This window comes from Pygocentrus nattereri, chromosome 3 (assembly GCF_015220715.1).
Source record: "Pygocentrus nattereri isolate fPygNat1 chromosome 3, fPygNat1.pri, whole genome shotgun sequence".
Lineage (NCBI taxonomy): Eukaryota > Metazoa > Chordata > Actinopteri > Characiformes > Serrasalmidae > Pygocentrus > Pygocentrus nattereri.
In genome coordinates, this window is record NC_051213.1 from 35,394,630 (window position 1) to 35,412,314 (window position 17,685).

Consider the following 17,685-nt stretch of genomic DNA (forward strand, 5'->3'; position numbering starts at 1 on the left):
AACTGGTATAGACCTCATTCATGTGCAGATCTTTATGGTAACTGAGTCACTTGAATAAAATTCCTTTAAACCATGTCTCTGCCATCAAATATGGAAACTACACTTCTCAGTCAAAAAGCACTCAGTATGGTTATTGTCAATCACATACTGGAACTGGAACTGGAATAAAGCAAAAAAAGATCTTTCTGTCACAGCTGCTCTTTTAGAGAACCACTGAAATAACATGGGAGACACTTTAAAGGCAGTTTTGAAACTGGGAGATTCAAGAGATTCATCCAAGAGGTGTCCCAGTACTGTCAAGCTACTTTGACAGCAGATAACATGAGCACTTTAATAGGATCCTCAGAAGCCTGCTAACAAGCAGACATTCAAGTAAAAGATCGAATGAAACACCAGAGCTGAAGAGTCAGAGCTGAACAGTCAAAGACGTCTTTTGTTAATGTTCCATACAGATTTAGAAAAATGAGTGTTTGATGAAATTACCTCCTGTGTGTGGCACGACACACTCACCATCCACTTTATTAGACATATCTACCTTATATGACCACAATACAGGTGTATAATTGGAGACTGTAGCCCATTTGTTGTCATGCCCTATTTGTCAGCCACTCTACTCCACTTATCATTGGTCAGTTTTTGACTAGATATTGTTTGGGTGGTGGAACATTCTCAGCACAGCAATGACACTGACATGGTAGCGTGTGTGGTGTTATGAGTGTATAGCAGTGCTGCTGGAGTTTGTCCACTGCTAGGCTGAGACTAGTCCTCCAAAAGCCAAAAGCACTGATGAAGGCCTAGAGGATGACTAACTCAAATTATGCATTAACATATCGTCTCCAATGCTGCGGTTACACATTAGCAGGGCGGTCAACGGCAAACCTTCCTGTGGAGCAGCAATGATGGCAGCATGCAGCAGTGGTCAGCGTAATGTCCAGGCAGGAATTCAATTTTAGGTTTTAGAAAACTGCCATAGTGGATTAAACCCGATGTGGACTTTTTTGGGAATGATGGACACTAAAGCTTTTATTGAATTGCACTAATATATTTGGAATTATAAAGTACAGAGCACCCCCGCCTCCCCCAGCCTTTTCCACCTTATATAAACAACTGCCACTTCTTCTGCTATCCTCCAATAATCATCTGTTTTCACTGTTGAAGCTGTTGCCATGTCAACGTTTGTGTGGTGACGTGTGGTACCATTATATGGCAAAGAAAGTCTTTTTTTTTCAAGATGGCAAGTGTAAGCAGGGCTTCCAAACTCCAAACTGTACAAAAGAACAATGCAGCTTCAGGTTAGGGCAGCACAATAAATAGAATTTTTATTGTTGTCGTAGCACGTGTTTCTAAGATAAACACATTGTTAAGTGCTGGATCAAATTACCTGATGCACAGTGGCATGATGTAATTAGATTGAGTGGAACATAGCATTACAAGCCCAACAAGCTCATGAAAAGACATAAAAAAACTAGGAAAAAAAAGTAAAAAAAAAGTAATTTCACAAGTTCAAATTTAGGGGTCAGGGTTTGTGATAGACACCTCTCAACAGGAAAAATTATAAATGGTGACTTTGCATATATTAAGCTTATTGCTATGTCAGTTATTGGTATACTTCTTTAAATATTCTTTTTTTTCAGTGGGACTGCAGTTTGAACTAATTCATAAAAGTGGTCCACATAAATAATAAAAATATACACATTTATTTGTGTTTGCAGCCTACCTGCAAACATGGACAGAAAAAGCTGTTCAGGGAATCTTGACTGTTTTTAGAATGAAGAGCATCATGGGCCTCACTCATGTTTAGCAGGCTACAAATAGTCCACAAGGGGGAGCAGTCAAATAGATATTGATGTTTTATGAGCAGAGTTTTCTGCATTAGTAATGCTGTACAGGGACAATTCTGTACTTGCGGCACATTCAGTAAGAGACACAAAATTTGACAGTCATTTATCACTTCTCAAATGGTCATCATGATATCCAACAGCCTTAATGAACATTGCATTTTACGTCTATATCATACAGTTCCAGTGGCTTCTCATAATGTGGGCGGTGAGTGTGCAGTACTCTACAGTGTGTATATGGATATACAATGACCCAGCTTCATAAACAAAATTAAGATATCAAATTATTGTAAAAATATTGCCAAGAAAGAAATGGACAAATGGTAAAATGCTGAATCATCAAATTCTTAAGTAATCGTAACACAGCATCCATAAACAGGGTAGGGCAATTTTGTCGATGATGCACATCACATGACGTCCTCATCAGCGCATCAATGAGCTGACTCAAGGTCACTGGCCTGTTCATCACAAGCAGCTCTATAATTAGCCAAGCCCTTACCACTTGCAGTACACATGCAGTGTAAGAGGAGCCACACAGCACCATAGCATGAAGGTGACAGTCCCCTCTGGAGCTACAACACCTGCATCACAGCACCCAGTGAAAACATCTGCTGCATCAAAACTGCAGCAGTTAAGGTACATGATAAAAGTGACAAGCTTACATCAGATGATATTAGCCTCCCCGAAAGGAAGCTGTATATTGCTTCAGCTGACTAACCAGTAAAACAGAGCATATAAGTACATACTTGCTAATTTCGGTCCTGTAATAGATGTAACAATATCTTGCTCATCTTGTTGTTGTACCTAACAACATGAACATCAAGACTGTAAACATGCTGACAGAGACTGTATATTGCACTTTTGAGTATTCAGCACTTCTTCATTTTGCTTCATTAGATGCCAGAACATGCAAAAATGGGCCTATATATGTTTTTTAAATATTTTATGTATTACAGGCCTATATAACGGAAAACATACATTTTCCTTACTTTAAAATGAAACATAGTTAAAGTTTTCAAAATGTACTGTTTACTTCGTAGTCCAAACTAAGCTGCAAAAACAGCCCATGAATGAGTTGTTTTTGTGAAGTCATGAAAACCAACATATTTCTATAAATCCACCTGTTTAGCCTAGAGTGGTTCAGTTCCTCCGTTTCATGCTTAAGTTATAAGAAGTGCTTCAGCCTGGACTGCATTTTCAAGGAGGCACAATACAAGGCTGTCAGTCAGAAGAGAGATCATTTACATACATCAGCCCTAAAGGCACAGTAACAAAAGCAGCCTGTTTTTTAAGGGGATAATGAGAGATTGGAAAATAGTAATGTAAAAATGAATTATATACTATACAAACTGATTTGGCTCAGACAGATTGGTTGTGTCAGTCCTATAACAAAATAACCCTTAAAAATCACAGCATATAGAATTTGTAAGCACAATCATTGGATTGTGGGCAAAAGCTATATGCACACTTTCCTCAAAAAAATGGTTTCCAAAAAAGGGGCATATCAGTGATTCAGGTTTATATTTAGTTATTTTCTTCCTTGATAATGTACTGAAATTGTACAATATAATCATTCTGATTCAAAGCAACAAGAAAAAATTAAACAGCTTGGTAAAGAAATCGAACTTAAATATTTCAGGGTTTACTCAAATGTAGTCATTAAACTAAGACAAGTTTGGTGTCTGAGGTTTGTTTCTTTAATTTTGAACTGGAGCTATGAGGCTTACAGTAGCTGAAGCTATGTAGCTTACAAGTAATGGAGCTTATACTCCATCAATTAGCGCTATGTGAACGGCATGCACTTCCCCAAAACCATAGAGCTGTTCAGTAATCTCAAACAGGCCTGTTATGCTGTTTGGAGGGGTTTAAGCTACGTAGCCAAGTGCAAAATTAAAAAAGCGAATGTCAGACACCAAACAAATTAGCTGATGAGACACATTTGTAGTAAAGTGAAACTGTACAAATTAGATTTTTCAGAAACTATTCCTTTAAAATTGGTTCCCCTTAAATGAGAGCAAATTCTTTTCAGCCTTCAGTGAATGCATAGTAATGAGTGCTGACCACCTCTTGGAGAAAGCTCTGGATGCAATCGTGAGGACAGTCAGGAGTCCAGGCTGTATGTCTTTAACAGAAATCCATCTAAACGCTGGAAGCACTCACTGACTTAAACGCTCATGTCTAATTGCCATGGTAACTGGCTTCTTAAGCTGGCTGGAAGCCCAAGAGACAGACCTCACAGAGTGGTCTCTCAGCTTGGGGGTAAATGGGAGATATTAGACATGAGCCCTCTTGAAACTCCAATTTGCACTAAAACAACAAGCTTTGAGCAAAATCTCTCCACGGCTTTGTGTCCTCCAAGACTGAGGTGGATCCAGCGCCGGTCACTGAAGAAGTCTGCAGTTGTACGTAAGCAGGATGGATAATACACCGTAAGAAATCCATGATGACAGATTACAGTGAGTCTCCAAATTTAGAGTGAAAAATGAATTTCATGTCCTAGAATGGTTTGGGTGCTGGTGGTTGATTTGTTGGGACAAAGCTATGTGGTTTGCAAGAAGCAATGCAGGTTGTGCTGACACTTTACAGCAGGATACAATTTTTCTAGTAAACCCACAACTCTGCTGGGAGTAGTAAGCAGCACAATAATCAGGCAGGTGAAACTACAATCTAATGACTACCTTTCCTGGGGGAACAATATCTGATGCACACAAACAAACCAAACAAACCATACCTGCATTTCAAATGCTGACTAGACACATGCATTAGCTAACTATGACATTTCTGTTGCTGGGAACTAAAGAACTGTCTGACCTTTCAAAGCATTGCCATTGAGTTGCTATTGTTGTATTCCTCTACATTCGATGTAGACTATATAACTACTTAAATGTAGTTACAGAAATGTTTGCATTTGCACGCCCGACTTTCCTACAATATGGCAGAAATGGATGTTTTTTTTTCCACAAATGAAGACTTTTAAACAAATATGTACTGTGCAATCATCAGAGACCACTCTTCATTTATTTAATATCCAGTCAGATTATTATTAAATGTTTCAGTATTTAGTGTGTTCACTCTCTACCTTGCTATTAGAGTTTTAAAGAAATCTGCAAGATGTGCTTTCACACCTCCAAAGTTCAGTCTTAGAGGTTGGTTGCATGTCTGCTTCTCATAATCCAAGTAAGCCTAAACACATTTAGTGTTGTGGGGGTCTGGACTCTGGGGTGGTGAGTCCAGCTGGTAAAAATACCAGCGGCTTCATTGCTTGATTTGCAAATTTGGTCTTTTTGTCCATTTCCTTTTTCCAGCAAGAGGTTTTGACAGCTGCACATCCTTTCAGACCCATGGTGTTGAGTTGTCAGTGTAAGGATGGACAGAGTGGAGTTTGATTTTCTCCTCTCTCTCAAAGTTGAAAGCGTTAAATACCGTTTATTTTTAGCGTTTATTGAGGAACTTTGTAAACTTGCTTCTTTTACTTCCACTTTTCCTTCCTTTCACAAGTGAGATTAAATCTAATTCCCTCAGAAATATCCCCTGAAAAATGAATACCGTAGCCATTTAGATTTTTAATCAGTGGGCCTAACTGCAACAAGAGAAAACACACTGAACATTTTTAGTCACATTCTACAGAAGAAACACTACAATAAACAAACCTCCAAATCAGCTCCGACATCAAGTGTGCTCTCTTTCTTAGCTTGGCTTTATTAGCTGGTTTTCTCCTTCTATGCACTCCAATTCCGAAAACCTCTTGTCCAACCTCACTGAATAAAATTTGCTTTTTCACCCCATTGTCAATTAAATTGGCTTTTGAAATTGCCTGTGTCATGCCTTACTGGAATTCTAAGGTTGGTCAAAGGTAAAAACAGTTTAAGGAGTGCGCGCGCACACATGCACACACACACACACACACACACACGCACACAAAGCCAACGGAAGATACTTGTGGACAAGCAACTCTCCTGTACCTGAAATTTCATTGAGCTGCACCAGTGCGATTCTAGCATAAATCTGTGGGTGGCTAGTAGAAGCTGTTCTTTTATGTTTATCTTAATCACAGTGCATATCACTGTGTGTGGCATACATGCATTAGTCTTTTCTTCATTTCAGTTGCTCTGTGAAATCTTTCCCTGCTGACACAGTGAAATTTCACAAACCAAATTTTCAAACTTGAGAGGAAACACTGTACAAGTTTCCTCATCATATACTGTAGCTTTGGCAATTCAGCAGTATTAGAGTATTCAGATGTACGAGTTCTGTATAAAAGGGGTCAAGACTTTACAGAGTCTGTATCTCTATATTCAGTGAAGAGTACGGCAAAGGCTGGGAAAAGATCTGGAAAGTAAGAGACGAATTCGCACACCATGTGCAGGCCTGCTGAGAAGAAGAACACTACAATCCTGAAACGCTGCCATTATCTGATTCACAGCATGCTAATCCATTATCTCTCTCGTAAATGGAATAAACACACCAATTACTACTGTAAAGCCTTCAGCCTACTCAGTGAGCAAAATGCCCAGTGTTTGGTACAGCACTGCCAGTCATAATGTCCTAAAAGGGAAAGGGACATTTCTATGAATATGTATAAGTCATAGATCTATACTCCACTTACGCAAAATGTAGCATACAGTGAGGTCCAAAAGTTTGAGACCACATTGACAATTTGGGATTTTCCATTTAAACTTGGAAAAAAACAACAGGACGTTTCAGAATTTAAATACAGTTAAAGTGATGACATGTAAAGTGAAGAGAAAAATACAAGATTCAGCACTATTTCTACATCACTAATTAAAATTAAGCAGATTTGTGACATTAACCACCCTTTGTACAAAAAGGTCAGATTTTTTCCTTTGAAGCTCGAGTTCAGACGACTCTCAGCAGGATTTGATCTACTCATCAGAGGCTTTTGCACAAAGCTGTCCATATCAGCTCGACAGCACACTGTCATTCACTAGTGTGTTAAGGTTAAAATTTCAGACTCTATACTTAGGCTGTTAATATCTGTTTTGTCGTTAAAATGTTTGTATTAAATTAGAATGTAAAATAGAAGCATTTTCATTAGTGGTCTCTTTTGGACCCCACTGTATGTTTAACTAACACAACTCCAACCCCCTTCTTCACTAACAGTGCACAGGAGCAATGTCTAATGGGAAACACTGCCATGTAATGCCAGGTCTAATGCACTGAAATCTATAAACTAAAGTGCAATGCAATGCATAATGTTTACATATTACACTGCAATGCAACACACCGTCTAATAGTCTATAGGCCACACTGCAGTGCAATGTCTACTAGCACATACAATAGTCTAAAAACTACAGTGCAATACAACACAATGCCTAGTAGTCCACAGTGGTCTATATACACCACTGCAATACAATGTAATTTCTAGAAGTCTCTGTACAGCAGTCTTTGTTCTACACCACAATCCACTACGCTGTAACGCAATGTCTAATAATCTACATACAGCAGTCTACATACAACACTGCAATACAATGCCATGTCTAATAGTTTACATACAGCAGTCTATACACAACACTGCAATACAATGCAATGTCTAATAGTCTATATACAGCAGTCTATACACAACACTGCAATACAATGCAATGTCTAATAGTCTATATACAGCAGTCTATACACAACACTGCAATACAATGTCTAATAGTCTATATACAGCAGTCTATACACAACACTGCAATACAATGCAATGTCTAATAGTCTATATACAGCAGTCTATACACAACACTGCAATACAATGCAATGTCTAATAGTCTACATACAGCAGTCTATATACTACACTGCAATACAATGCAATGTCTAATAATCTACATACAGCAGTCTATATACTACACTGCAATACAATGCAATATCTATTAGTCTACATACAGCAGTCTATACACAACACTGCAATACAATGTCTAATAGTCTATATACAGCAGTCTATACACAACACTGCAATACAATGCAATGTCTAATAGTCTATATACAGCAGTCTATACACAACACTGCAATACAATGCAATGTCTAATAGTCTACATACAGCAGTCTATACACAACACTGCAATACAATGCAATGTCTAATAGTCTATATACAGCAGTCTATACACAACACTGCAATACAATGCAATGTCTAATAGTCTATATACAGCAGTCTATACACAACACTGCAATACAATGCAATGTCTAATAGTCTACATACAGCAGTCTATATACTACACTGCAATACAATGCAATATCTATTAGTCTACATACAGCAGTCTATACACAACACTGCAATACAATGCAATGTCTAATAGTCTATATACAGCAGTCTATACACAACACTGCAATACAATGCAATGTCTAATAGTCTACATACAGCAGTCTATACACAACACTGCAATACAATGCAATGTCTAATAATCTACATACAGCAGTCTATATACTACACTGCAATACAATGTCTAATAGTCTACATACAGCAGTCTATATACTACACTGCAATACAATGCAATATCTATTAGTCTACATACAGCAGTCTATACACAACACTGCAATACAATGCAATGTCTAATAGTCTATATACAGCAGTCTATACACAACACTGCAATACAATGCAATGTCTAATAGTCTATATACAGCAGTCTATATACTACACTGCAATATAATGCAATGTCTACTGCTCTATATACATTGCAATACAACAATTGCTCACTGTCTAATAGTCTATGTATCGAGATGTATCTCAGCGATATTTCTCGTCGCGTTAAAAATCTGTCTCGCGGGATTTGTGATCCAGCAAGCAGCCAGAATGACGTCGGAAAATACAGGTATTACTATTGAAGATGCCCCCACCACTTTCAAATCGTTTGTTTGGCAGCATTTTGGGTACCCGGCGGAAATGATAATTGGCAAGAGAGTGACTGATAAGACACGGACCATATGCAAACATTGTATGAAAACAATGCCGTACACATCATTTTAGTTTTCTTAAAATCTCGTCTCGTCTCGTGAACCCAATATCATGTCTCGTCTCGTCTCGTGAGCTGAGTATATCGTCACATGCCTACACAGCAGTATCATTGCAATTCAATGTGTACTAAAATATATACTAATATATAGTAAGGGACCTTCAGCATTGATGACTGTAAGGACAGCTATGGCTGGCTACATGAAGAAATGTGATGTTTAAGTGTGTTAATCTTTCATTGTGTGTTGTACTGGAAGTATATTTACACTAGATAATGTCTTCTTCCAGTGAATTCAGAGCATTTATTTTTCATTTTGTTTTTTTAACTCTGGAAGTTATGTCATCTGCTGACACTGTTTGCAGAAATGACAGCAGTGCAAAGCAATCACAGTAAGTCAAGAAGTAAACCTACTTTGATATCCCAATGACTTTTGTTTTTCTAAACGCACAGAGTAGCACATTAGTGAAATGAAATTAGTCAAACTGTTGTCTACACTCTTACAAAGATGATTCTTCAAGGGTTCTTGAGTAAGACAGAACCATGGATACTTAACGAACATGTTGTTTAATTAAAGGGTGCTTTGCCTCATGAAATGGTTCTTAAGATTGATGGAAAATGTGCATAAATGTGCTATACTTGTTTCTTTTGGAAAAGGGCTCTACATACCACTCAACAGGGTTCTTTGGTGTGTTACATAGAATTATGTTTAAAAATAAAAATCTACAGCACATTCTCCATCAACTTGAAGAACCATTTCATGATGCAAAGAACCTTTTACATCATCCATCCATCTATTTTCTAAGCCGCTTCTCCCTCAGGTTTGCGGAGGGGTGCTGGACCCTATCACAGCGGTCATCGGGCAGAAGGCAGGATACACCCTGGACAGGTCACCAGTCCATCGCAGGGCAGACAGACAGACAGTCACACACAGGGGAATGTAGCATGTCCAATTGGCCTGACTGTATGTCTTTGGACTGTGGGAGGAAACTGGAGAACCCGGTTTCCCATGCAGACACAGGGAAAACATGCAAACTCCACACAGAGAGGACCCAGTCACCCGGACCCGGTCACCTGCCCGGGGAATCGAACCCAGGCCCTCCTCGCTGTGAGGCGATAACGCTACCCACCACACCACCGTGCGTTTTACATCATGCAAAGCATTATTTGAGTGCTCATGGTTCTATGTAGAACTTTTTTTTTCTAAAAAAAACTTGAACCATCTTTTTAAGAGGGTATATTTTGCAGCCTATATACCACACAATGCAGTGCAAGGTCTTATGCTCTATGAACTACCCTGCAGTGCACTGTCTAATAATGTGTAGAACTACAACCGAATACTACATAACAATACAATGCAATGTTTATGTACTACACTGACAGCACAATCATATATTTTCAGTTATTATGCATCTTGTATTATTATTTTTTTTTCATCTATTCCCTTTTACCTTGAGCGATGGCTATGGACTCGAAGCGGTGCAGTTCACGCAGCAGGCATGAGCGCTCAGAGGGGTGTAGGCCATAGATGAAGTCACGAGCCCCTTGTGGTGAGCTGAGGGGCTCCACAGGCTCTTTGCGTGCATGTGTGCCCAGGCTGGCGCTGTGGCCTGGGGTTGTGCACAACGGTGGCCTGAGCACCCGGAGCAGCGTGGGCCGCAGGGCTCTCTGCAAACACGGCAACATGGAAGAGAGAGGGAGAGGAACGAGCATAGAGGGAATCCTAGAGAGGGCAAAATACAGAGGAAAGCTGTTAACAGCAACTACAATCAACATTTTCACAGATAGTAAAAACTGCTAACCTGTTTCCAGAAGTTGTAATTTTACCTTACAGTCATTTTGACGTCCTTACCCAACTTGTTCTTATGTTTAGCATCTTGTATATCAGCTTATCAGTCCATCAGATATTTGACATATTCACTGAAAACTTCCTTAAAAACTTGTCCTATATGCATCATAACCCCAGCAGTGGTTACATGATTATGACATGAAAATTCATTAAATGAATACATTTTTTTTCTTTCCTCAACAAACTTGCAACAATTATGTGGCAATGATCTACAGGGTATTTTGGTTATCATTCAAATGGCTGAAGATTTTCCATAAGGTAGGGGACCTTTAGCACTTCAGTAGCGTCTGTGTGCATCATTGAAAGAGAGGAAACTCTCATGAGCCTACACCAACCAAACGTTTGGAAACAGACATTCCATGTCCCTGAATTTAAAGGCCCAAATCAAAACTAAACATCCTCTACGAACACGATTTTAAAAAGTATACCTTTATTCCATCAATTGATCAAATCGATTTCTTTTATAACAATAAATGACATCAATCACTTTAAAATGTTTTCAAACTGTCAAACTAACATCATCCTAGTCAGTTTCACTGTTTCATCTTTGGCACCCCCTGATTTGACTTTGTTATAGGCATACTTGACACAGCTGAGGATTAAAATACTGTGGTGTCACATTATGCAAATACTGCACTCAAAGGTACACATAATGGTAGGAAAGTTAGCCAAGTTGCTGTAACCCTCCTACCTAATGTTAAGGGCAGAACCTGCCACAGCAAATCTCGATCTAAAAAAATGACTATAGAATGCATTTCTTGCCTTTGTTTATCCAGTCATCACCACTATGATAGCACAAATGTCCATCTCTGTGTGGTTTAATATTACTTTGGACGCTCTAAACACTACAGGAGTTAGAAAAAGAAAAGCAGTATACCCAAATAATCATAATCTTGTGTCAGGGATTTAAGCTGACTTAAGAGGACAGAGGCAGAGTGGTATTTCTCCATTTGCATTCTATCCACTGCAGTCTCCATCCTTTCCCTCAAACATTATTGATTATTTTTCAAAGTTGAAGAAGGGGTCAGATTTTCTGAAACAACCAGGTCTAGACTGACCTGACTCAGACTTAGCTAAGAACCCGACATATTTCTTGCTAATATAAGCTATAACAAGGCTTCTTGGCTTATTTAAGTGTTTGGGAACCCCTAATAGGCTCTGGATAGCATGTTCAGTAAATCCTAAATATTCAATTACTATCAAATTCAACTGTAGATTACTTGTAGCAAAGGAGAATCTGTGGACCTCACAATTCAATACGATATCAATACAGGGTGCTAAGATGTGATTATACAACCTCTCTCAATGAGAGGATGAGAGGGAGAGGGAGAGAGAGAGAGAGAGAGAGAGAGGGAGAGAGAGAGAGAGAGAGGGAGAGAGACAGAGAGGGAGAGAGAGGGAGAGACAGAGACAGAGAGAGAGAGAGAGAGAGAGAGAGAGAGAGAGAGAGAGAGAGAGAGAGAGGGGCTACCACACTGAGCACAAATAAATGACATGGTCACTGAGCAGACTAGATTAACATTAAGTTTATGAGCTCTTTATAGACATGCACTGAAAAAGTCGACTTAATGCTTCAGGTTTGAAAAAAAAGATTATTTATATATATATATATATATATTTTTTTTCTTCTATACATATACATCGAGTACTGCATTGTTAAGATTCTGCCCCACCTGCAAAGAGAAGCCCAGAGAAACATCTGACTGAAAAACAAGGACGTTACACCTACTGTCCACTTACGTGGAGCAGTAATAGATTAACCGTTAACCACCAGAGAACCGAAGCGTGAGCTTAGTGTTCATATTAGCCTCACTGCTGAATAACCGCTTTAACGCTCTGTGTTTCTGAAGAGTTTATTATTTCATGTAACGTTAATATGTTTCTCTCTCTCTCTCTCTAAAATTGGGTCCTAGCTGGAGCCCCTGTCTCCTTACGGTCCTATCAGAGACTTCTTTGACTGGAGGACACTGCTTTGGTTCCTGCGAGAGAAGCGGGACACACCGCAGTTTACACACCTTCACAGGCGGTGATGGAGCATGCCACTAAATATTTCACTGCACTGTGAGAATAATAAAAACACCCGGTGTTACACTATATCGCTGTCCGGCCAGAAGCATAACAGGAGCCGTTACGCTAACGCTACGTAAGACGAGTGGAAAACGCATACAGGTCAACAAGCATGAGTGTTTGTTTTAACGTAACGTTACCTCCAACCAAGAGCTCCGCCGAGTCCCGTTATCGTCGCTAGCTGCTCAGCATGGAGTCAAAACCCCAGAAACGCTGTCCATTGACCGAGTCTATCAAAGAACAACCGCTAAACCCACCGGCACCGACTCAAAATCGCTCAAAAGTGACATAAACTCTAACATTTCCTTTCCATGTCCTTGTCTTTCCCCTCCAGTCGAGCTGCTCCTTCAGTAACCTAGAAATGTTTCGGCTAACGTTAGCTCGGCTCAGGCTTTACGTCGCTATGACGACACTCGCCAGACGTTGTAGGGTTTTTTTTTCTTTACAGTAAAACTACAGTAGCTGACGTTTTCATTTTAGGGCGTGACTCGACGGGCGCGTTCCAAACGGCACACTTGCAGTCTACGTAGGGCACCTTTGAAGGGGGGATGCTCGTGATAACCGTCGTCCATTGGGGCCTCATTAGTTACATTCCAAACGGCAAAAGTGCAGCCACTGCAGAGCAGTTCAGAAGACGCCCACTTCTAAAGTGTGCGGAAAAACAAAGCCCCCCTCTCTTAGTTATTGTTGTTAACGCCATGTTGCCTGCTGTCTTGCTGTCGGTCTAAGGGTCTTAGTAGTCAGTGTTTTCCGTCAAGGTCTCTGTAAAGAAATTTAGTATAAGGAGGATTTAGGCAGCAGTGTGTCAAGATGTTGCTAAAATGATAGCTGATAGCTATAGCTATTGACACCTAGTGGCCATCTGGACTAATGACAAGACAAAAGTATGAAATTAGCATTTTAGCAGGCAAAGTTAATACTCAGTAACTACTCTGCCTATTTCTTAGAACAAATCCACTCACAAAACAAAGTTAGCAACCGCCTCTGCCTTACAAATGGTTATAAACTAAAATCTGGGTCACACGATTAGCCTAGTTGTAATGATAATTAGATGTGAGAATTGTTTACACAGGAGTAAGTTGGAGCAATGATTCCTTCAGCTTCGAAAAATGCCAGTGATGCTCATCCTCCACTATTATTTTCAACTATTCCACAATAAGGACTAACCCTTCAGAGTGTTTACTGTGAATGGCATAAGAATTAGGGATTATGGAGTAGGGCACAGGTGTAACAGTTACAAAAGCAAGACGTGTTTTCTTGTATGAGGAGCAGCGAATCACAAACTAGACATGCACTGCTGTCTACTGTGTGTGTGTGTGTGTGTGTGTGTGTGTGTGTGTGTGTGTGTATGTATATATATATATATATATATATATATATATATATATATATATATATATATATATATATATATATATTCTTCTTTCGGCTGCTCCCTTCAGGGGTCGCCACAGCGGATCATCTGCCTCCATCTTGCCCTATCCATTGCCTCCTCTACTTTCACACCAACCATCTCCATGTCCACCTTCACTACATCCATAAACCTTCTCTGAGGTCCACCTCTTCTCGTTCTACCCGGCAGCTCCATCTCCAACATTCTTTGCCCAATATATCCACTATTCCTCCTCCACACATGTCCAAACCTTCTCAACCTGGCCTCTCTGGCTTTATCTCCAAACTGCTCCACCTTCACTGTCCCTCTGATCTGCTCATTTCTAATCTTGTCCATCCTTGTCACTCCCAAACGAAAATCTCAGCATCTTCATCTCCACCACCTCCAGCTCAGCCTCCTGTCTTTTAGACAGAGCCACAGTCTCCACACCATACATCATAGCAGGACACACTACTGTCTTGTAAACCTTCCATTTCACTCTTGCTGCTATCCTTCTGTCACACATCAGCCCTGACACCCATCTCCACCCACTCCATCCTGCCTGCATCCTCTTCTTCACCTCTTTTCTACACTGTCCATTGCTCTGGATGGTTGTCCCAAGATATTTGAAGTCATCCACCTTTATGACCTCTACTCCTTGCATCTTCACCTTTCCAGCTGCCTCCCTCTCATTCACACACATGTATTCCGTCTTGTCTCTACTGACCTTCATTCCTCTCCTCTCCAGTGCAAACCTCCACCTCTCCAGATTCTCTTCCACCTGCTCTCTACTCTCACCACAAATTACAAAGTCGTGTGTAAATACATATACATACATACATATATATATATATATATATATATACACACACACACACACACACACACACACACACACACACACACATACAGCATATTATTTAACACAAACAGTGACACCTTGTGGTAAAGAGGAGTTTCACAGATTTTTCAAAATTCCTGCGTAAAGATTCTTAAGATGTAAACAGAGACATTCAAAATTTGATGTCAAATTGCAGTAGTGTAATAGCGCACTGTAGAGAAACTTACCTTACAGACTCAGATTTCTTTACAGTGCTGGAGATAAAAAAGAGGGTTGTGATGTCTACACAAATATAACCATTTTACTATCCTAGATGACCAGTGAACCTACATGTGTCTTCAGAATTTTATATGTAATGCTGATGGTAAAAAAGTGATGAATCTATAAATAAATATATAAAATGTTTTCTTCAGGTTTTATTTGGCCTTACAACACCCTGCATGTTTTTACACTATTTAGCCTTAAGTATGCGGACACCTGACCATCACACCTATATGAACTTGTTGGACATTCCATTCCAAAACCAATGGGCATTAATATGGAACTGGACCCTACTTGGTGGCTATAACAGCCCCCACTCTTTTGGGAAAGCTTTCCACAAGATTTTGGAGTTTGTCTTTTGCCCATTTAATCAAAAGAACGTCTTTGAGGTCAGGCAGTCATGTTGAACAAAAAGGCCTGGCTTGGAATCGACTTTCCAATTCATCCCAAAGGTGCTCAATTGAACTGAAGCCAGGGTTCTGTGATGGCCACTGTAGTTCCTCCACAGCAAAGTCATCAAACCATGTCTTCATGGACCTCACTTTGTACACAGGGGTATATTCATGCTGAAACAGGAAAGGAACTTCCCCAAGCTGTTTCTTCAGAAAGTTGGAAGCATATAATTTTCTAAAATACTGTATCTTTGTATGCTGTAGCATTAACATTACCCTTTACTGGAACAGCTCCAGACCATTATCCCTCCTCCACCAAACTGTGCTGATGGCAGTAAGCATTCTGGTAGGCTGCATTCTCCTGGCATCCGCCTAACCCAGATTCTTACATTAGACTGCCAGGTAGTGAAGTGTGATTCATCATTCCAAGGAAAATGTTTCCATGGCTTCAGAATCCAGTGCCCTACACCACTCCAGCCAACTCTTGGCATTGTACATAGTGATCTTAGGCTTGTTGTCAGCTGCTTAGACATGAAAACCCATTTCATTAAGCACCCAATGCAGTTTTTACTGCTGATGTTGCTTCCAGAGAGTTTGAAATGCTGCAGTGAGTAGGTAAGTTGTAGATTGGTGGCCCCACTCTCTGAATTTGTGTTGTCCAGTTCATGGCTGAGCTGTTCTTGCATGTAGATCCTCTCATTTCATTATAATACTACTTACAGCTGATTGGAGCAGATTTAGCAGGCCAGAAATTTCATGAACTGACGTGACAAAGGTGGCATCCTGTGACAGTGCCATGTTTGAAATCACTGAGCTCTTCAGTATGACCTATTCTACTGCCAGTGTTTGTCTATTTGAACTGCAAGGCTATGTGCTAGCTTTTATGCACCTTTTAGCAATTGGCATGGCTGACACACCTGAACTCAATTAGCAGGGGTGTCCATATAGTGCATCTGCCATGAATGCCTTGTTTAGGTCAAGAGTTTGTCAAAAATATTGTATATAAGGCAATAGGCAATGTATTATGAACCATTTCATATAATAACTGTCTGTGTGGTGACTTCTAAAGACATTAAACTCTTTAGACATCTGGTTCCTATCACCACCAAGTCTGCAAGTTTTTCTAGAATGGAGCATTTCACCTTCTTTTACATTGCTCATAACATTTTCTAAACAATTCCTGGTCAGAAAGGACAGAAATACAGGACAGGTCAGAAAGGACAGAAATACAGGCCTAAAATATTTATAATAATCATACATTATGTATAATGCTTATAATTTTTTGGATAATATAACTTTTAAAAGAATATTTTGAGGGTGAAATGGCTGAAGACTTTATAAAAAGAATCTCTGTTCCATAAGAGATATTTAAATTGATAAATTATGCTAATAAGATTTTATAAAGAGCCTTTTCACCAAAAAGCTTTTGTACCTCAGGCCAGTCTTAGCTTGAAGCTAGACTCTAAATTTCTTTAAATCTAATCTGCCTCAGGGATGCTTACCCTGCCTATGGCATTCTGCCCCATACAGTTTTGTTCCAAGCCTAATCCAATTTACCTCTGGCTGAAATCTTCATGTCTCTGTATTAAAGTAAGGTGTGATAAAGTAAGGCTGAAAATAAACTCCTGACCTACTCAGCCCACCAGCCTCTCCTGGCTGTGTTCTGTTCTGATAAAATAGCAAAGACTGAAAGCAGTAATTAGTAATGCATTAATGAACTTTCACCAAAGGGGCAGCAGTGGTTCTCAGGAGGCACTACTGCATTTCAGCATGGCTTAAAACCTGAAGAGCTCCTAAACAGCACTGGACAATCATCTTCTTGAAGAACATTGTTCATGGTAACTCTAACATAACACACCTGACTAGTCTGTGCCTATAATTGACTGGATCAGGTAAGGAAAGCTGTGCTTTCCAGTAGATCTCCAGGAGCAGGGTCCTCTTTTTCTGTGTGTTGGAGTTCTGATGCTGCAGAAACCAAGAAGCCTCTATGTTTACAGGCTTTTTCTGTTGAGATGCATTCCTTTAGTACATAATTTTCCACCAAGAACACTTGTTTGGGTTAAACTGGTTTTCATTTTCAGTCCATTTGCTTAGTTAAACCGACCGGTCTCACTAAGCTAAAGG

General features: G+C 39.7%; 1 protein-coding gene across 2 annotated transcripts in view; it reads right to left on the reverse strand.

Moving 5' to 3' along the window:
• LOC108429253 (transmembrane protein 65-like) overlaps positions 1-13,137 on the reverse strand; it is a 70,374-nt gene extending 57,237 nt beyond the window's left edge. Inside the window, exons 1-2 of one of the 2 annotated variants that reach the window (XM_017700890.2) lie at positions 12,836-13,133; positions 10,231-10,502 (exon numbers count right to left, since the gene is read on the reverse strand). In XM_017700890.2, coding sequence (XP_017556379.1) covers positions 10,231-10,492 — 262 coding nt within the window. In that variant the 5' untranslated portion in view covers positions 10,493-10,502; positions 12,836-13,133. Of the gene's footprint in view, positions 1-10,230; positions 10,503-12,835 lie in introns of both variants that reach the window. The other variant, XM_037536680.1, reaches the window with a different exon arrangement.
• Positions 13,138-17,685: the final 4,548 nt, after the last annotated feature.